General features: G+C 46.0%; 1 protein-coding gene across 4 annotated transcripts in view; it reads right to left on the bottom strand.

The window, feature by feature from the left end:
- Positions 1 to 21,507, bottom strand: part of SMG6 (SMG6 nonsense mediated mRNA decay factor) — a 200,670-nt gene that overhangs the window by 140,991 nt on the left and 38,172 nt on the right. For 3 of the 4 annotated variants that reach the window (XM_070390231.1, XM_070390232.1, XM_070390230.1), the window contains exons 9-10: positions 12,462 to 12,523; positions 5,477 to 5,622 (exon numbers count right to left, since the gene is read on the bottom strand). In XM_070390231.1, coding sequence (XP_070246332.1) covers positions 5,477 to 5,622; positions 12,462 to 12,523 — 208 coding nt within the window. Of the gene's footprint in view, positions 1 to 5,476; positions 5,623 to 5,915; positions 6,232 to 12,461; positions 12,524 to 21,507 lie in introns of those variants that run through there. The other variant, XM_070390233.1, reaches the window with a different exon arrangement.

Genomic DNA, 21,507 nt, shown 5'->3' with positions numbered 1-21,507 from the left:
TCCCTGAGTATTCAACAAATAGCAGAGAGCTGGCCCACGCCCCCTGTAACATGTAAAATTTTACTCCCCAGGAAGAGTTTAAGGAGAGTTCACAAAAGGCAGCAGAGAGTCCTGCTGCCAGCATCCCCCCAATAACGTCTCTCTTTCAGAACAAGTCCATCCATCCAGGAGAAAAAAAAAATCAAATTGAGAAGCTATAAAATGGCAGCAGAGATGAGGTCTCTAGCCCATAGTAAAGATGAGGTGGTGACGGGACACTGCACTTCTCCATTGCCCCACAGAGCAGCCACGGACATCAAACCACACTGTAACCCTGGGGCAAAACCAGAAACCATTTCACCAACCGACATGGTAAGAGGCTTAATTTTATTGATATGAGTGGATTTTCTCATGTCTTTAGCTTTTCACAACTGCTTCTCCTTCCTCAGCCTAAAATAACGGATTCATTCTGAAAACAAGGACCCTGAAATTCAGAGTAGGGAAGATAGGAAGATCCCACGACAAACACTTCCTTAGCTTTTCCTTCTGTTCCAGGGAACTCTGAGGGAAGAAATCCATGCTAAGCAGCCTGTTGATAGCTGTAGCTCCCCCGGAGGAACAGAGGGCAGGGCAGAGGGATGCGTCCTTCCCCTGGTCTGCCTCCTAAAGCCTTGCCTCTTCTGACCTCCGAATCCATTTCTCACATAATTTGGGGGCCAAGCTGGCTGTTTCTTTGTTTATCTGCCCTCAACTGAGCAGTCCTGAAAACGAAGGCCAGGCAGTGCCGACTACCTGTAAAATCTACGCAAAGGTCCTTGGGGAGAAACAGCCCAAGAGTTTCTATCACCAGAGACAGACAAGAAGGGATGAGAGGGGCAGTTTACAGAGCTCAACTCAGGCCTACCCTTTCCGAGAGGTGGATTCCTGTACAGCTGTTCTGACAAGCAGGGGATTAGGCACTTGATACATTCTGCTCCGGTGAGAGATGCAGACAGAAGTGAGCTGCATGGGGCAGCACCCTGCCTTACCAAAGGTCTCTAAGGCAGTGGTTTGCTGAAGACAAAGAAATTTTGGTTGTGACTGTAAACTTCACAAACTAGGGTCAACCTGCATACATGACCACAGCCTGGAGGTGAGTGGCTCCCATTTCAAGCGTCCCACACACTGGGGTCAAGTTCTGTGGGTCCCCTGTCGACAGGTCCCGTGTCTCTATCCCTCTGGAGGCAGGCAGGTGGCACCCCCTCCCACCACCTCCTGCAATTCAGGATTACTAACAAACCATAAAAGCGAGCATAAATGATAACGAAAGGAATGCCAGCCTAGCCCTAGCTCAATGCCAGCCCCTAAACGTTCCCTAAGAACAGGAAGCCCCAACGGCGAACACACGAGCAGTGTCTCTTGAGTGCCCTCTTGCTGTCACCAGGGCTTTTCTGCAAGGCTGACACGGAGGCCTCCTCTGTGAACTGGTAGATGAAGAAAAAGAGGAGGAAAAAGAAGGGGCCAGAGCACAGAAAAGGGAAGTTATTCTAGCGGTGGCCAATGAATAACATCCAATGATTTATAGGAAGTATAATCCAATAATACAGTAAAATAAAACAGTGTGTGCCTGCAATGGTTTTGATTCCAGGAATTATAAAAACATATTTTTTAAAAAGACAAAGTGAGAGAGAGAGCAAGAGGGAGAGAAAACAGGGGGAAGAAACAAGGGGACCAGAATGGAGCAAATTGGGCACAGATGGGAGATGCAGTGGGGTTCCAGGGGTGCCCTACCACAAATACTGCTTCGATTACTCCTCTTCAAGAAACGAGAGCTTTATTTCCTTACATTACAGAATAAAAAAAAAAAAATTAAAATTCTTGGGAGTGCTTGTGGTTTAGATCAACCATTCCCTCTCCAGCACCACATCAGCCAATCGGGTGGCTATTGAAGTGTTAAATGCTGAGGCACGTGGAGAAGGCCCCGCTTCTCCGATGACCGGCGGTGACATCACCCTGGGAACCACCTATCTCGCCACCACCCATTACTCGCCAAAGGGCAATTCTGGACACAGGCCAGGAAGGGAACACACTGTTCAGTGACGGTCGGCCTGGAACCATGGACTTCCTCGTCCATGTGCTCAGTGAATGCTTACTGAGTGCCTGATAAATACCAGGCCCTCTGCTAAGGGAAACCCGAACATCCCTCGCATGTCTCTGTCCTCAACCTCTTCAATGTAGACTAGCAGGATTCTGGACTCTCTGCAGTCCCACTCCAGCAGGCTTCTTGCAGAGCACCCACCTGATGGGAGGAGATAAAGGTATCAATAGCCTTGAACTTGTGAGTTTTAAGATCACTGCTGAGACCTGAAAGGTTCATTGGTTAAACGATGTGGCAAAAGTCAACTTACTTTCTTTTATTGGAAGGGGGACAAATCTCACGACCTCTGCCTCCTTGAGCTCCAGGGAAAACTGTAAGTTAAGAAAGGCCTCTTTGACCATCTAAGTGTTTCCCTTCCGTTGGGCCTTCTGGGGTGCCTGAAGCTCTTTAAGAGTTCTGTGTCTCTCGACCCCAAGGAAAGCACATTTGAAAAGTATTTTAATAATCACACTATTAGCATCATTTCCGATATTTTGAAAAGAGGACTTATACCAGGGTAGCACCGAGCCCATACAAAAACGAGTTAGAGGCTACAGCAAAGGACATGCTTTTTCATAAGGCTATCCCTGTGGCTCTCCCTAGGCACCACATCTCCAGGGAAGGGCCAGGCATAGATGGAGAGGATCTCGACGGCCGTTGGGGGACACAGATCACCTCTGCTCTGGGCTGGAACGTTCCTTCTCCACAGAGTCCAGGAACTGACATATGCAAACACCCACCCAGAAGGACAAGTCCAAGAAGGAATGGAAAGAAAAATGATGGCCCAGATGTTCTGTTAACTTGCAGCGACTGCCAAATCACCACAGACCCCAAGCACCTGGGAGGGCCAGGCAGCAGCAGGCCCTCGCTTCCTGGCTGCAGACAGCCGGGGTCCCGTGGCTGGGTGGCGGCTCTGACAGCCAGCCGACCGGCCTGGAGGGCAGCCTTCAGAAGGGCACCGGCTGACGGGACCCGGGGGCTGAACACTCAAGGGCTGATTTATCACTTCCTTACTCATAAAAATGTGATTCAAACTGCTGCTGATTAGTGAAGGATTTAAATCTTTACCCTCTCCCCAACCCCCTTCCCGCTCCACCCCCGGCACAGATGCTGCAGCTCAGCCACAACACCCCCTTCTTGCCACTGTCCGTGCGAGCACAGCACAGGGGCCCAGCGAAGATGACTCACATGCTGGGAAATGGAAAAGTGCATCTTCCCACCAGCCAGCCCCGCTGAGTGCTCTGCTCACCCCTCTCCCAATGGCAGCCCACACAGTGGGGTCTGGACAGCCGCCTCAGCTGCACACCGGGTACTTGGCAGCATGTCCACAGAGCGCTCTGTCCTAGCTGAGTGTTACATCCTGTGGCCCGGGCTGTTTTTCCCTGAAACACCCTTGGACCACCTCAGCTCTCGGCCCCAGCTGCCCCGTGGAGGTGAGCGTCAGGACAAAGCCGGAGCCGGTGGCTGGGTCTCACGCACAGGCTGCGACGCGTCCTTCCTGGCAAGCAGGTCCTCGTTAGGAGCGACCATGGTAAAGAGTCTGAGAAAAAGCATGCTGGCCTCCAAGGGGAAAGCACTACTTCCTTCTTTCTCTGTTCTCACTGTCTCACCTTCTTTCACCCATATTTTCTTAACTTTTAACTTTACAACAGCTCCAAGGAAAGGACTCATTGGTGGCCTATGAAAAGGCCAACATCTTCCTTTTCGCGGAGCAGAAGTTGCTGACAACAGAGGCTCCGCAGACTAGAGCTGTGGGGCCTTTACATTCACACCTCCAGGTTCCCTGATGGGGAAACAGTACCTTGGCAGAGGCTGCGCTCTGTGACAGGCGGCTCACTGACTGCGACGCTGCCAGACGGAGGCAGGGAAGTGAACAGGAAGCTACCTCGGGAGGCTCCACTCCCCCGAGCCCACGAGCTTCCCACCCGGTGGCCCGACCCTCGAGACCCTCAAGCCATGAGGAAGGGATAGAGTTCCTTCCCCTCCGGACTGACCGCCTCACCAGCCTTTACAAACTCTATTTCCTCCTTCCTGGAAACCACCACTGCCCCTCAGGACTGCGTGCTTTCTCAGTGGTGTTCCCGGACATATTCAGAGAAGTTCAAAATGGCACCTCAACCTGAGCCTTTCACCTTCTGCAAGGAGCTGTGGACGCTGCGGCAGACGCACGAGAGAACTCCCTCTAGGCGTCAGATGTGACGGAAAGCCCACGCAAACCAGCAGAGGGCCTGGCGGAGTCCCCGGAGAAGCCGAGTTTCAGAGGAAAGCGCAGCTGCCTGCTCACCAGGGAGAGCACCCCCCCACTTGACCAGAGCAGGCTGAAGCACAACCCTAAATACAAATGGGAAAGGGAAATAAACCAACTTCAGAGTGACAGAGACCACTAAGAAAAGGTGCCATGAAAGAACCAGCGAGACTCTGTCCAGAAACACTGGGTCTGCTTTACAATGGAGTCTCTGTAAGGGAATTCCCACTTCCTGGGATTGCAGGTGACAACCTTCTAATCCTGAGACCAGACACTCTCTGTTGAGGCTCTGAAATGATTTTTTGGCAGCATGGACCAAGTCTCCTTTGCAAACAAACACACAAAATAATGTCACCTCCAGGCTACAGATTTCCATCAAGTCAAACCACATCATCCTTACCTCAGTGGGGTGGGGGAGAAGGGAAGGGATCCGGTTAACATCCTTCCACTGTGACCTGGTCACCAGAACATTTACAAATCCTGCCAATCAGCCCCTCCCCCATTTCTCCTTCCCCACCTCCCACCTCATGTCAAAAAAAAAAAACACCCAGCGTTCAGAAAAGCATCTCAGAATGCATACCACTACATCTGCCAAACTCTGGGGCTGGTGAGTTTTTTGCTTCCAGATTTGAGTCACCAAAGCTCATCAATTCTCTGTTCTTACTCCCTGGCAGACTCCCACAAGGGATATCCCATAGGGAACTAGACTTTTCCATATTGAACAAACAGGGTACATTAGTCCAGAAACAGCTATTCCCCATCCCTGCCAAGCGTATGGTCTCTGCAATGAAACATTTCAGCCATGCCTCCCCCCGGGGACAGGCTTTGGGTCTGCAGCCTCCGAGAGGCCTTGCTGCTGCCTTCAGCACAGCCAGATGTGCAGCAGCGTCTCTGGGTTTGCAAATTAAGCTCTATACCCATGATTCCCTCCAACCATCCCACCCAAGCACTAGAGAGTCATACGGATTTCGGAGGGTACATGAAAGATCTGAAAGGCGATGGACGAAAAGAGGAAGGGGTGGGTGGGTGGGTGGGTGGGTGGGTGTGTGTGTGTGACTCTGCAGTGGCATGGCAGCACAGGAAAGAAGACAGATTAATCTTTATCTGTCTAGATTAAGAAACTGGATGTTCCTTACCTTTCAACTGGGAGTTGTGTACAGCAAACATGTTGATGGTCATAAGCTGTAGCATGCGGGTACTTCCAATAGGAGAGGGGCTGTGCTGCAGCAACACCTGGAACTCCTTGAGGACCTTCTCAGCCACTGCAGGGAACGTCTCCATCCTACAAGCACAGCCAGCCCATCAGTGAGGCATATTCCCGAGAGCACTCAGTGCGTGCACGCACACATACACGCACTCATTCATTCCTTTCTTCCCTCCCTCTTTCTCTCTCTTTCTCAGAAAAGCAGACAGCTAACACCTAGGATGCTTCTTTGACTTCACAAACCTTCCGGGTACCCTAAGGTTGTGAACAAATTTAAAAGAAAGACGTGTTCAGGGTTTAGAGATGGAAACAACTCAATTTTTTGGATAAATCACCATGAGTTATTACGCTTTGGTATGCTATTTCCTAACCTCTGGCAATAACTGGATTCCAGCTGAAATCAAAGTTTCTCTCTGAAACCATCAGTTTTTCTAAATAGTGAACAAATTTCCTTTAAGCTCTAAGGCCAGCATAGTCCCCAAACTCTCTAGTATGAAAACCATATTCTAGGAAGAGGTTTGTGAATCTAAAGATTCTTCACTCAAAGCTTCACTTCAGAGAGGCTCTCAGACGCAGTTCTGCTGCTGTCAACTTAGGGACCAGCACACGAATCGTTCCACATAAGGACCCCAAATGTCCCCTGGAGAACCCCTCAACCGGGGGCCCCGATGATCTGTTTCAGCCTTTCCTGAGCTGCTGTCCTCCTCCCTCTCACAAGGGCTCTGCTCATCAGGGTCTGTATGTTTTCAGGCCAGTGGAAATATAATGCCCTGGCCAACTGCCACTCCCAATACAGGAAGAGCCTGTAATGTAGGGAGGCAGAAATCTAGCCAGTGACCCGGCGCTCCTAAGGAGAGGTCATTCAAACCGCTGCTTGCCAAACGTGGCCACAGAACAGTGGTGCATGCCTGGAGCTCCTCTGGCAACGGGAACAAACCACAGCTGAAGTCCTCAGAAATAAAAAGCAAATTCAAACTCGGTGCTAGAGAGAGAAAAAAACCAGGCACATGGGCCTGAGGGCCACGCCGAACAATTCACGGTCACCAGAGTATCTTTTCATCCATCCTCACACCCCCTCACAAGCAAGCAAACTGCTTGTGGTCCACAGCTTGTGTACTGGGGTGAGGGGAGAGGAGGGTGAGGAAGAGCTCCAGCTTGGATTAATAAGTAGCTTCTGGAAAGCCACAGGGAAGGGAATCCTCCTCAAAGGATACAACACAGTCTCGAGTCCCAGGGAAAGGTGCTTCTGCTTTCACCTGAACCTCAACCCTTTCTCCGGTGTGTAGTAAGCACCCTCCCCAGGCTAGAAAACTCCACAGCTTTCTGAAAGCCTGGCAAGCTTCATTCCTCGCCCTTGGAGGCACCTCCTGCGACTGACCCCCCAGCACCCAGAAGTCATGCCACAGTTACGGGTCAACTACAGTTTACGTTCCAGTGCCCTTCTCTGCTGAGCTGTCCTCGTTTTCATTGGCACAAAACATGCCAGGCATTTGCTTCCTTGCCCCCACATGCCATTTCAAGTGCCACCCCACCCCACACTCTGCCGCCACCACCCAACAGCAACAAAACTACCAAAACACACTGATTTTCTCCCACCTCTAAAAAGTTTCAGAACCATTAAAACTCTTGGTCGGTTTGGAATGGCAGAGAGTGATATGTTTGGGGCTGGACTGGATCCATTTTTCCCCCTGGGCTGTAACAAAGGTTTCATTTTAAACCTTGACACTGTGCAGCACTCCTTCTGGTCGGAGGTGGGGAGGGGGGCTAGCACTTCTCATTACGAGAATCGCAGAGTTCACTCTGCTTGAAAAGCAGCCACACCGGGCGAGTCTCGGAGCCATGTGTCTCTGTGTTGAAAGGCGGTAGAGAGCCAGCACAGAACGACACGACAGAAGTGTCACGTGGGACGGTCCTGCTTCGAGGCTGTGTCTGAGGAAGACTCTTTCCCGGGATGCGAATTGAAACAGCCATTATCACTCCCTAGGTCAGACTTAAGGCTCAAACGAGCACCAGGCCAAATGTCCACATCGTCTTTTTTTAAGTTAAAAAAAAAAAAAAAAAAATTTGCTGTTCACCTTTCAACTAGTTCACAATGATTAAAACAAAAGAAAAAGAAATCAAATGCATAAGGGTATGAGTTAGAGTAACTCCACTTCTGAGATACGAGGGAAGATGAAGTTCTCAGACAACATCAGCTTTGTGAGGCAACAACTGAAGGACATGCAGATAAAAGATTCTTCCTCAGAGCTCGATAACGGCATTTCTCGTACCCAATTTTGTAACCAAAATGCTCTCTGGTTTTGGTCTCCAATTACCTGTAAGTAGTTTTATTTCTTTCTCTTTGTTCCACTCCATATTGCAGAATGAAAATTATACTAACACTGGGATAATGACAGAATACAATTTGTTTAGGAAAAAAACCCACAAAATAAAATGATGGTTTTTATGGCTACATAAGTAATTATGCAAATGCAATAAAAAGGTCTAAAGAATACACAACCTGGTATCCAGCATTATCTCTTTGGAGGGCACAGGGGTTGGGAAAGAGTTGAAAGAAATTTTAGAAAAGCACACTATACTTTTACAAGGAGATTTTTACATATTACTTATGTAATAATTGTAAAAGTTTTACACAAGAAGCAGCAGCAGTAGCAGCAATAGAGAAAGAGGTGAGAAAGCATAAAAAGATGGCAATTTATAACAGCAAAATACTGGAAGCAGCCTAAAACGTCCAACAACAACAAATAATTAAGATGGCATATCCATACAACTGAATTATATTTTTTAGAAGCTGTATTAGATTGTTTTTAAGTTTAATATATATTAACTGAAGACAGTTTTAAAGTAGTTTAATGTGATCCCTTTTATAGATATTTATAAAAAATAAATAAGAGAATGCATGTGTGTGATGTATGGAAAAGAAGATAAAAATATACATCAAGTGTTAACAGTGGATAGTTATCTCTGGATAGTGAGAATAGGAATAATTTTTTATTTCTTCTTTTTGCTGGGTTTTCTAAATATTTTACAACGAGCACTGTATACGGTAAAAAGATTTCCCCTACGATGGATACTTCTGGCTTTTGTATATAATACACTTCTAGTTTTAAAAAGTAAATCAAGACACAAACATAATATTTTTAACAATTCGAAGTCCAAAATAAACACATGAGTCTTTGAATTCCAAGAGATCTTGAAAGTGTGCAAAGAGCATGACTCGGCAAGCAAGTAAAAAACTAAAGTGGCAACTTCAACCTAGGCTACAATGGGAAGCTAAATTATTCTCTTCGTCACGAGTCCCAAGTCTACAGATGGCCGGCCTCCCGACCCCTCAGAGGAGTCCCAGGCGGGTCCGCTGTGCCCCTCCCCGGGAGAGCCAGTGTCTGTCAGGAGCCACACAGCACTCCTGCCCGATTCTGTTCCCTGAGCCCGGGAGGACTCTGGCCCTGTCTTTTAAAACTGTATGATCACTTGTAGGATGTGCATTTCTCCGGCTGAAGTGATCGCTTTCTGAAGAGATCTCGAGAGACACCTAGTCTCCTGTGAATGGCAGTTTCAAGAAATCAATCTTTCAGACAGCACTGGGACCAGACTCGGGTGTGACTCAGACAGTGAGTAACGGGGCAGGACCCGATCTCTCAGATACTGGGGAACACAGCTGGCCTGACAATATTCTCTGCGGAAAAGAATCAGGCTCCCTAATTTTCCTTAACATCTTGATTTTTAAAAACTGTACAAGATAGGAGCAAACCAATAGCAAAATCAAACCAAACCAAACAACTCGGCCGTGTGACAGGGTAGCCATGAGAAACAAAAATCACAGGGCTATAGAACATAAGGACTGGAACAGACCTTGGAGCTCATCTGTTTAAACTACTGATAAGGAAACCAGAGCCCACAGACGCTCTGACTCGTTCCCTCTCGAGGTCTTAGAACTAGTCAGCAGAGAAAAACAAACTCTTCTTGGCACCTGATTCCATCAAACACTTGGAATTTCTTTTTTTGCCAGCTGCTGAGAGAAAGGAGACTGGTGTGGCACACAGTAGGCCCTCAAGTGCACTCGGAGGCAGCAGGGAACACGGGCCCAGAGGACGAAGACTGGGAGGGCCACGCTGCTGGGGCTTTTCTCAGCAGGCAGGCGGGACAGTGGATGTGTCTTCAGCTGCTCCCCATTACAATCTCCTCACTCTTAATTCATTTTCAACGCCTCCCACATTTCACATCTTCTTGGTAATTAGGCAGCAGTCCATGTTGCTGTGTGTGGCTTGGGCTCATCGCTTTTCTGGTCTTACAGACTTCTATAGTTTGGGGCTTTTTTTCTTTCCAATAGAAAAATTATTGCTGTTTCTCTGCCTTCCAGAATAAATATGGGGCTCAATTCTCTTTTCACCTCCAAGAGAGCACGAGAGGAATACTCACTGAGGGGCTGAAGTGCCCAGAATTTACATGCATTTTCCTCATGTGAACACTACTACAACTCAGTGTTCATGAAGGTGGAACTAGACCGGCCTTATCTTTTTGCCAACAGAGTTGGTTATATGCAGGAATAGAAGAGATCTTGAAAAATAATCTGGACCACAGGAAACCACCTCTGACAAATGAGATAATCTGCTCATTTTTCAACAGAGAAGAAAATTCCTGAACACCTTCCCTCTGTGAAATTTTCTTACATATAACCCAAACCTCTCCAGCTGCAACATAAGCCTATTTTTCTCTTGCTGTCATCCCACAGAAATCAAAACTATTTGCTTATGACTCTAATAGTTAAACACAGTTAGGGTACCCCCAACAGCTGTCTCTAAGTAAACCTTTGGTTATCTTATTTTTAAAAAATTCATTTATCTTCTCAGAAATCATTTCTAGCTTTTTTTTTTTAAATCATTATTGCGACTCTTTTCCAAACTTCCTCCAAAACACATCTAAACATGAGAAATTTAAAAGGGGGAAAAATAGGGTTTTAACTAATGCATAATCTGATTTTTTATATATATATACATAACACATATATAATATATATATATATATCCTAAACATTCCTATATTCTGGACCAAGACTTTTAACTTTTTTAGTCCCAGAAGTTTCTAACAGAGCTGAGAAATGCCTACGGCAGTGGTTCTCAATCAGGAGTAACTCTGCACCACAGGGAACATTTGGCAATGTCTGGAGACATTTTAATTGTCACACCTGGGGGTGAAGGGAAAGGATGCTACTGGCCTGTAGTGGGTAGAAGCTTTGGATGCTGCTAAACACAGGACAGCCCCTACAATTAAGAATTATAAGGTTCAAAATATCAATAGTACAGAGGTTGAAAAATCGTGCCTTAGAGCAAACATGGTACATAAACATTCAAAGGGCAAACACAGCAAAAGGAAAAACAGAGAGAAGATGCTGACAACAAAGGTACTAAAGGAAAGATTTTTTTTTAATGAGAATTTTTAAAGAATAAAGAGATGAAGAATCACAGCACCTATTTTAAGTGTAGTACAGTAGTTTTTTCTGATATGCTGTGCTATTGCATGAAATAATATCGTCTTACCCACCCTGAAACTGCAGCTTCACATTATTCACTAGTGACTGGCCTGGGTCTACGATGACCCAAAAGAATTCTAGATTCCTTCTCTCCAGTCTTTTGCAATCTACCCATTTCTTGTAATGATTCACTTATTCCTACAACAGCTATTTACTGAGCATCAACTACATGCCAGGCACTAGGGTTACAACAGTGTTGAGCAAAAACTCCCACCAGAGTAGAGCTGGCGTGGGGGCGGGGGGTGTTGCTACTGAGGGACCTAGCTTCCTTTGCTGAGTGGTTACTTCACACATATATCTACTAGCAGACAGGCATCTACTGGCACTGCTCCAAGTTTTCCAAGTCATTTCAAGACTACGGCCATCCTCGTCACTCTTGCCCAGGTTGATGATACATGAGTATGTAAAAGGCACAGTTTCTAGTCCGCCAACACGTTCAACAGTGTTCCTCCGAACAGGACAAAGCCTTTCAGCTTCTCCCACTAAGGAAACCTTCTAGAGCGTTAAGAGATAAACTTACAAGGTTATGACAGAAAGCGAAAGGGAAACACAACAACTGGAGCAACTGGAGTCTAAAACAAGCACCTCAAAGGGTAGTTCACCAGAAAACCTCCAACTCAGAATGTATTCAACGCAGAGAAGACCTGCGGGCACTGCCACCTGTTCCTCTCCTGGAATAACGAAGCACTCAGCACAGGGGCGCTGGCTTCACAGTCAGGAGAAACTCTGACCCACCAAAAGAACACTCGAAACGTGGTCTCTCCCCAGAGACTTAAAGCGCTAAACGACAGGGTCTCCCACACACCACCTTCCCTGAGATTTATCTGGAAATCCATGGTGGCCAGTGAGACTATAGAAAAGTCTCAGCATTGACTGAGCTCAGCAACATGGTGCCAGACACTGAGCACAGGAGGAAGGGTATGGTTTGAAGTGGGAGAAACTGTTGGAGGAAAAAAATCACTGTCCACTCTTTTTCCCTTCTCCTTAAGGGAAAGTGAGTGGATAGTATTTTCCCCCAAGGAGGACCCCTGGCAGCTGCACCCAGGGACTGAGCATGACTTCCTTGAGGAGCTCACTAGGGGTTGAGCCGGAAGGCAGAGGAAAGAGAAACCCAGAGGGATTAGGGTTGGGGGGTGGAAAAAGACTGTGGTTAAAAGGGGGTTTTAATAAAGGTAGAGAAAGGGGAGTCAGAGGGGGGGAGAGTAACATTTCCCAAACTTCATGAGCACTGGAGGAGAGTGAGTGGAGGGAAGGGGAGGGAAGGTGGAGGCCCCTAAGAATTCACACCCTGTGCCCTCAGTTACAAACACAGTCTAGTTGCTAACAATATTAAATTCCAAAATGACTTGTAATGTAGGAAAATAAAATAAACATCCTGCACACTTACCCAATCCGGGTAAACAGCTTCCCATGGGCATGGAGAAAACTGAGGATGAACCTTTTGTTCAGCTGCATGGGAAAAAGAGAGAGGAGAAAACAATTAAACTTTCCCCAGTTTCCTGTTACTGAACAGAGTCCCTAGTGACACAATAACCTGGCCAGGGTCTAAGGGGTGGGCACTAGGGATGGGAACCAAATGAACATGCCCAAACTCTCACACAGACCCAGAGCCCATGCCCAACAGCTGCTGCTCAGCTGAGCCAAGAGGACTGCAGGCTCAGTGAGGAGACAGCACCCCCTGCTGGCAGCAGTGCCTGAGTGCAGGGAGCGAAGCACTGAGTACCAGCCAAGCAGCGCAGAAAGCAAGATGCCTGTCGCCCTCTGCCATCTACAAGTCACTCTGGCCTCATACAATGAAAATGAAACAGAGACAAGGGCAAGACAGGAATAATGATGATCCTGCATAAGTCCATACTCTTACTTAAGAGCTGTTTTTCTATGTACCCCAAAAGCAAAACTCTTCTTTGGAAACCAAGGGTAAGGAAACCCACCACTAACTAGCTCATCAAATTGTATTTCTCTGGCTTTTAAAACCAAAGTTAAAATCTTTCTCTTTTTTCTTCTTTTAAATAAAAACTGAGTGCTGGTTTTTTATGTGAAATCCTCTGACTTTTACATGTTAGCTACTAACAACAACAACAAAAAATTTAAACATTAGGCAAGCCAAAAACATGCATCTGCCAGCCATATCTGGCTCACATCCATGAGTCACCAAATTTGCAACCTCAATTCAAGGTTCTAGAAAATCTACTTCTGTCAAAAACTAGGAGAGAGATTCTTCTGAGCAAAACAAGGGAGGGAAAAAACTTCAAAGACAGTAGGAGTAATCTCAGAATCAAACCCTATCATCCTCCCTGGTCTCCTGGAAGAAATGTGCTCAGGGCCTTGTAACCAGACAGGAAGAAGGATCAAGAATCCCTCAAGAGTGGGTGCTTAGGACAAGGAACGGTCCAGCACCCTGGATGCTCTGCCCAAAAGGCTTATACTCTTGCAAAAGAGAAAAGCAATCAAATTGTGGCAGTGCCACCAATTTCACACGGAAACTGAGTGTGAGGAAAGGGGGGCATTCTCACCTCACCAGCGACTTCAACCACAAACTGCATGTAATCTTCAGTCTTTCAGTCTTTATTTTTGCTTAAACGAATTACATTTAATCAGCAACATCAGATCAAACATCGAATTCTGGAGTTAAAAAGGATACTTTAAGGAAGGTAACCTGTCTCTATAGAGAGGTGAGTCAGGACTGGGGGGACACTGGGTTCCATGAACAGAAATGAAAGATGAGGAATTGCTGCAAAACGAATGGTCAGTGGTTCTGCCATGGTTAGTGGCAAGGCCTGGGCTAGAATGCAAAGGAAGGTAGTGGAAACTTACCCCTCAAACCTCTGCCACTTACCTGCTACGGGGTCTCAGGCAACAGATGTAACCTCCCTGAGTTTTCCCTTTTACACGATGGAGATTCAACAAATGGAACCTCCCAAAGATTTCCCTTCTGCACAGTGGAGACAACAGTGCCTCCCACGCTCAGCGTGCTGTAAACACTCAACTGTCAGCCGAACATCCTCTCCCAACAAGCAAGTGGTAAAACGTTAATAACTGGGGAAACCAGGTGAAGCATATGCAGGAGTTCTTTGTATTATTCTTATAGCTTTTCCATGGGTATAAAATTATTTCAAAATAAAAAGATAAAAATACATATTTCTCTCTATTCCTGTTTTAACTCAATTGTCCCTTTTTCCAGCTGTCAATCATAAACTGGTTAACTCATCCATAACCAGTTATATTTATACATACAAGGTCATTGGATAAACAGTATTAACCCATTTAATTCAAGCCAGTTATTATCCCCCAACGCAACACAGCTCAAAAACTGAAGCAACGTAAACCAGTATATGGCAGAGTTAGAACCTGAACCCAGGTCTTCTGACTTCAAAACAGTTCTCCTCCCCTTAAACTGCCATCTGTCTCAGGAAGAGAACTGGTGAGCTTATTCATGAAGGGCTGATGAGGGAAGAAGAACACTAAAAGAGTAGTTCAGTTTTCTCTTCCAATTTTCTTTACCGATTAGGCAGGAAACATACTGCGTGACCCACAACGCCTCCTGCAATAAAATGAGCGCACCATGGGTTCTTTTAATACTGTGATTCTAGCTACGTATTTCCCAAAGGTCTCACCCTCAGGGTAGCAGATGACTCCGACTTAATTATCTGAGTTCACACCTACCATTAGTGTATTTTAACTGTATCCAGTAGAAAGCGGATTTCGATGCATTGTTTCTCAACTAGTGACAGTGAAGGGAATCTTAGCAAACTCAAACTACACACACATTCTCTCTGACCTTGGTTAATGAGAACCACTGCTTTATTTTTAGTCTGAAAGTACCTGCTACCCTAAATATAGTTTATCTCTATTTGTCACCAATATTCTGAGCAGGAAAGGAGCTAAAATGTAGATACATTGTACAGAGAGGTAAAGCATGCTATTCTGAGAAAGTAGATTTGTTCCACGTTGATTAAAATGGGACTAAGCATCATCATAGATATCAACATGAAGTCAGCACATGCTGAGGCAGAACTTTAGGACAACTTAACTGACACCAAGTCCACAGTAAGGAAGGTCTCAGTCTGAGCTTCCTCTCTCTCCAACACATCACCCCGGACTGGCCTCACGTTTGGAACTTCTCGATTCTTAACAGGGCACTTGGATGGTCTCCCAGGTGGAGAAAGAACCACTTCTCCTCGTATGGTGAAGCTATCTGCCTCCAGACCTTCCTTGTGCAATTACATACTGGTCACCAGAAACCAAAAATGCTTCTTGGGTGTTAGCGCTGAGAGGTGTTAGAATTATTAAAGGGTGCCTGGCTCTTTGGTTCAAAGTCCAAAACCAACTCACTGTGGACACCTGAGTCTTCTATACCATCTAAAAGCAATGACCCAAAGAGACACTAATAGTGGGTACGACACTCACAGTAAAGTATACCGGCCATTAACTATGGGATTATGAGTTAAAATGGTTTGGGTTGTTCTTAAACTGTAAAATGGAATTTCTACCACTGATGTCACCTAACTCAGAGCTAAAAGGATAAAACGAAATAATACAAATTAAAGCATTCTGAGGAGTTAATGTCTTATGCCTGTGGTGGTTATCAGCACTCAGAACTGCCTGAGTGCTCTGTGAACTGCAGAGCAAGGAAGGAGAAAGAAGCTGCTGAGAGGCAGTGAGGTATCACCAGAGGAGAGGACTCTGAAATATGCCCAATTTCAATTTTAGAGAGCTGTTCCTCCTTCGAAAGAGCTGTATGGAAAACTGAATATCTGAAAAGTTAATCATTTTAAGGACAGTAGGAGAAAACTTAATATTAAGAGGAACTCCAGCATGCATCTTTAAAGGGTTTGGGGAAATATAAACTATCGTTCTCTAATTTATTCATCTGGAATGCCTCTACTTTTATATACCAAGTATTAAAAATGGCTCTATACCTGTCGATATGACACAACGTGGGGGAAGGCCAAGTTTCAAGGGTACCTGTTAGAAACAGTCAAGGACTCTCAGAGCCTGCCATCAAAGCCCAGTCATCACCTACCTCAAGTGCTGAGATTACAGGGTGGAGAGGACTGGGAGCACAGAGATGAAGCCGCCCACCTTCACCCCAGTGCCCCCTGCCAGGTACAAGCAAGAGGAGACTAACAAGACAGGGTCCTCAAAGCCAAAGAACTTGCAGTCCAACAATAAAAGGTAAGCAAATAACATATGAACTTGCCAACTCCCCATTTATGCCCCGAAACCTAGGACAAGGCCTTGTGACTATGAGGGTGACAGGAGGACTGTGTTTCCCTGTCACTGTCCCTCGGGCAGAAAAGTCTGTGGCGGGGAGATCTAAGATGACAGAGAAAGTGAGGATGTAGAACGTGGAAGCCAAAGGGTAAGTCAGCAGTATAACCGCCATACAGTAGGAACAAAACTGTTCATTAGAACGTCCGGGATTCCTCTTTCCAGGATACAGATGAAGAACAATGCAAAGGCAAGTCACGTGGCAAGACTCAGATGCCTTGTAGGGACAAGACAGAGCAAACCACAAAAATCAATCCTCAAATCCCAAAGAGCCCCGCCAAGGCGGAGGTGGAGCAGGTATGGTGAATTACTCCTCACCTTCAGTTTCTTCTCCCCTGAACCATTCTGGGCAGGATGACAGCTCAATTAGCTCTAATTAAGCCCAAACTCCATGTAGCGATGTCCTACTTAAATGGCTGGACTGGAGCCATGTGAACTCAAGTGTAAAACACGCCTCTTAAAACTAGGGACCCCTTCAAACAACAGTTCTCACTCTCACACAGCAGCTTAGTGCTGCCTCAACAAAGTCTTACACGAAAGCAATTTACTTGCTATTGCTTCATTATCTCCCCTACTTAGAGCCAGCAGACCAGAGGGAAATGGGGCTGAACGGCAAATCAGCAGTCAGCTCCGGAAAACCCGGCGAGCAGGGGGACAGCCGAGCTCAGAGTACTGGCTGGCTCTCGGGAGGGTGACTGGCACTAGGTTTAAAGAAAAGAGAAAGAATCACGCATCTGTGACTATTCTGTATTTATGGCTTATTTGTTTACGGGGGTAGGAAGTGGTATAGAACAGTTTGAACAAAGACCACTGAACTGGGTTCACGACCTGGGTTTGAATTTTGGTTATGCCACTGATTTGCTACACTGTTGACAAGTCACATAAAATTTCTAAGGCTCTTTCTTCAATAAGATGAGAAGGCTGTGGAGGAGGAAATGACAATCCACTCTAGTATTCTTGCCTGGAGGATCCCATGGACAGTTCGGACAATCTGTGCAGTCCATGGGGTCACAAAGAGCTGGACGTGACTGGGAAATTGAGAACACACACGTGCAGGTGCTGGGTTCAGCAGGGCAGTCACGGCGAAGGAAGCTCACGCGGGATAGGGCAGGCAGGCGTGTGAGCGCCGGTGGGGGAGACCACGTCCTAAGATGCAAGTGTGTGCAAAGGAAGGAGGTGACCGTATGACCCAGCAATCCCACCCCTTGGTATATACCCAAGAGAAACAAACACATATGTCCACACAAAAACTGGCACACAGATGTTCATAGGTCATTATTCACAACAGCCAAAGAACAGAAAAACATATCCACTGATGAACAGACCAATAAAATGTGGTCTCTATCCATACAATGGAATAATACTCAGTATAAAATGTAATAAAGGTTTTCAGTGATGCAGACAAAAAATAAAATGAGAAGGCCGGGTGAGATGAGTATCAGCAATTCCACACCCCTGATCATGTACACATCACAAGAAGGCCTTCTGTAAAAAATACAGATTCCCCAGGCCTTCAGGATCAGAGTCCTCAGGGAGGGGAGAAGTAGCCTCAGAGTCAGCATTTTGAAAATGTCTCCAGGTAATTCTGAAAGACAGACAGACTAGGAAACCCTGGGCTAGATCATGGGTCAGCAAATTATGGCCAAAGGGTTTTTTCGTATGGTCCATGAGCGAAGAGTGGTTCGTATGTTTTTTAACCACTGAAAAAAATCGAAAGAATTTTTCATGACACATGAAAATCATATAAAGTTTAAATGTTGGGGTCCACAAATAGGGTTCTACTGAAACACAGACACACTTGCTTGTTTCGTATTGTCTGTGGCTGCTTTCCCCCTATGGAGGCAGAGCTGAGTGGCTGTAGCAGAGAGTGTATGTCCCAAAGCCTAAAATCCTATCTGGTTCTTTCCAGAAAAAGCTTGCTGATCCCTGGGCTCATCTGTAACACTGGGGTCTCAAAAAATGTATGGATCTGCACAACAGTTGAGGGCTACCACTCACACAGTGGAAACAGCAATGATGCTCCTGGCTGTTTTAAAAGAAGCGCCACCCCCCAGGAAGTTCTGACAGCTACCCTTCCACCTACCAGTGCAGGGGAATCACCAATCCACAGTGCTCCTTCCAATTCTAAAAGCCCAAAGATGCAGAGTTCTAACTAAACTGAATCTCTCTTGCCGGCTTCTCAGCAAACACCATCCTGTTCTGTGATGACAGCACAAAACACACCAAATGCCAAAGACTGCTGCTCCCACAGCTTTTGACCTCAAATGCCCCGAAAGCTAGAGAGAAATATGAATGGGGTCTCAAGGCTTCCAGCTTGGAAGCCACTATGAGGCTAAGGGGCCCGGTGAAAATACAACACATCCAAGCCCAATCAGCATTTCACTTGGACCAGGGGGCCAGAAGTTCTCCTAAAACAACCCTAATCAAGGGAAAGTGCCAGACTAAGGTTTATGAATCCCTGTGCTGTGTGGTCTGACAACCTAGAGCTCAGAAGTGCCACCAACTTAGCATCTCAAGGTACACAGAGAAAGAGAGAAAGTTCAGCCAAAGGGCAGCACTGTTGCTCTGACTGAGTTACTTTCTGAATGAGTCTTCTTTCTGACTCATCTCTCTCAAAGAGTCTGGGAACTCTCATGCCCATCCACCCAAAAAAATGGGGGAACTGGGACAACTCTGCATCTGCACAAAGTGGGAGAGAAGAGGAAGGGCTGAAGCGCCCACTTGGTGGTCAGGTGGACGACTAGAAAATAGCTTTCCAAAGGCACATACACAAGTTCAAACCATCTTTTAAATGAATGGGTCAGTAGTGTGTTGATGATGGTGAGTGAGGTCCTTCTCACCCTGTGTCCACCCCACTCCTTCATTCATTCAACAAAAACTGACTTACCATCGTCTAGGTACCTGACACTGTGCATGAACTATGAACAAAGCAGAGAGAATCTCTGCTCGGTGGGTAACACAATTATAGAGCACCATGATTGGGCAAGTATAGGATGCTGTCTACTTCCACAGTAGAAGCATCAGAGATGTCCGAGGAAAAGTACATTGAAGAGTCACGTCTATGTGTCTTAAGAAAAGAAGACAGCGTGAGTGATGTTCCCAAGAGTGGCACGCTGGCCTGGCCAGGTGAGTGATTCTGCAAGGAGGAGGCTGGAGAAATAGGCTGGGCCAAGTTGCAGAAGTCCCTGTTAAAGAGTTTGATCTTGATCAAGTCACTGAATGGTTTTGAGCAGGGTAGTGACATAAGCAAAGCTCTAATTTTAAAAGGACGTTCTGGCTACTGTTTAGAAATTTTAGCTTTTTTTGGGGGGGAGGGGCAAGATAAAAGTGTTCAGAGGCCAGGAGACCAGTTTAGAAACTGCTGTAATCCTCCAGTGGCAACAGAGAAAAAAGAGGGAAGACAAAGAAAATGATCATTCCATGCTCAAATGATCCTTTGTCCCTAATTCCCAATGGTTCAGTTCTAACTAACTCAATTTACAGAGACCAGCAGTGGCCCAGACCAAGTAGAAGTCTTTAGAATCATGTAGAGGTCTTACTCAAACTAAGTGAAACACAGATTTCATCTTTAGAAATAAACTGGAAATTCTCTTATTTCCTTTCAATAATATTTTTAAACAGCCTAGCATAGTGTTTGTACTTAATATGTATTCAGTAAATGACTATTGAAGAATCTATTAAAATATACAGATTTGATAATGGTAAGGTAGATTATCCAGGTAATACACAGAAAAAAAAAAACTCAAGAAAAACAGTCCGGTACTAATATTAATGCTGGAGGGAAATAACATACTCATCACCATGAGCATTTAAATCTCTCTCTGACAGACTCACAGACTAAGAGAACAAACGTGTGGCTACCAGGGGGTAAGAATGGGGGGAAGAGACAGGGAGTTTGGGATCGACATGTACACTCTACCGTATTTAAAATGGATAACCAACAAGGACCTACTGTACAGCACAGGGAACTCTGCTCAATGTTCTGTGGCAGCCTGGACGGGAGGGGAATTTGGGGGAAAACGGATACACGTATGTATGGCTGAGTCCTGCTGTCCACCTAAAACTATCATAGCGTTGTTAATCTGCTACACCCCAAGATAAAATATAAAGTTTAAATACATATATACGTGTGTGTGTGTGTGTGTGTGTGCAGGTATATATATATATATACACACACATACCTTTCTGGAAGATAATTCGGCAAAATCCAAAAGTGTTCAAAGAAAAACAGTACTATCAGGAATTAAGGGTTTTGATCCTGAGTAATTGCTCCATCTGCCATATTCCAGCTCAACAGACTGGCCAAGAAGAGACCACGGCTAATGTGAGAATAAAAGCCAAAGTCCTTACAATGGCCACCAAAGAGTCCTGTGTGATAATCTACCTCCTCTGCTCCTGCAGCTTCCTGATTCCTGAACGTGTCAAGCACAGTCCCTCTGAGGACACGTGGGAGGAGGGTATGGTGGCCATCCTGACCCTCTAGCCCAGCAGCTCCCCACCTTTACAGTTCACTGGAATTGCCTATGAATTTTTGAAAAATACGATGCCTGGCTTCTATCTTCAGATATTCTTTCTGATTTACCTCGCGAGGCAGTGAAACCTGGGCGTCAGGATTTTTAAAAGCTTCCCAGGTGACTGTACTGTACAGCAAAGTTTGAGAACTGCTGTTCTGGTTTACGCGCTCTTATAGCATTTGTTGCCGATTTGTACGCACATATCATGGCTTTGTGGACTTTGTTCACCACGGCCAGCAGGCTCATACAAAGTGACCTGCAAATTCATGGCGAACAAACAGCCTGTCCAGTCTGGTCTCTGGCTGTTCCTCCTGCCTCCCCTCTTGCTGACAGAGAGGTGCCCTCAACTCACAGTGTTCTCACTGCTGCCACGCCCAGTCTTCTGTCTAATGCCTTCGCACATACTCCTTTATATTAAATATGTCTAACAAAGCCCTACCTTTCCTTGCTTAAACCCCTCTTCCCAAACCCTACCTCCAGGCTGAGCTTGACACCTTATCCTCTAGACGCAGAGACTGTTTCACATGCCTCTGTGATTCTGGGTCTCACGGTACATCTTAGTCACATACACGTCTGTCTTTAGACCAGCTCTGCCCACAGCATTTCTCCACGGTGATGGAAATATTCCTTATCTTCACTGACCAATAC

This window comes from Bos mutus, chromosome 19 (assembly GCF_027580195.1).
Source record: "Bos mutus isolate GX-2022 chromosome 19, NWIPB_WYAK_1.1, whole genome shotgun sequence".
Taxonomy (NCBI): Eukaryota; Metazoa; Chordata; class Mammalia; order Artiodactyla; family Bovidae; genus Bos; species Bos mutus.
This window is presented reverse-complemented; position numbering and strand designations above follow the sequence as displayed.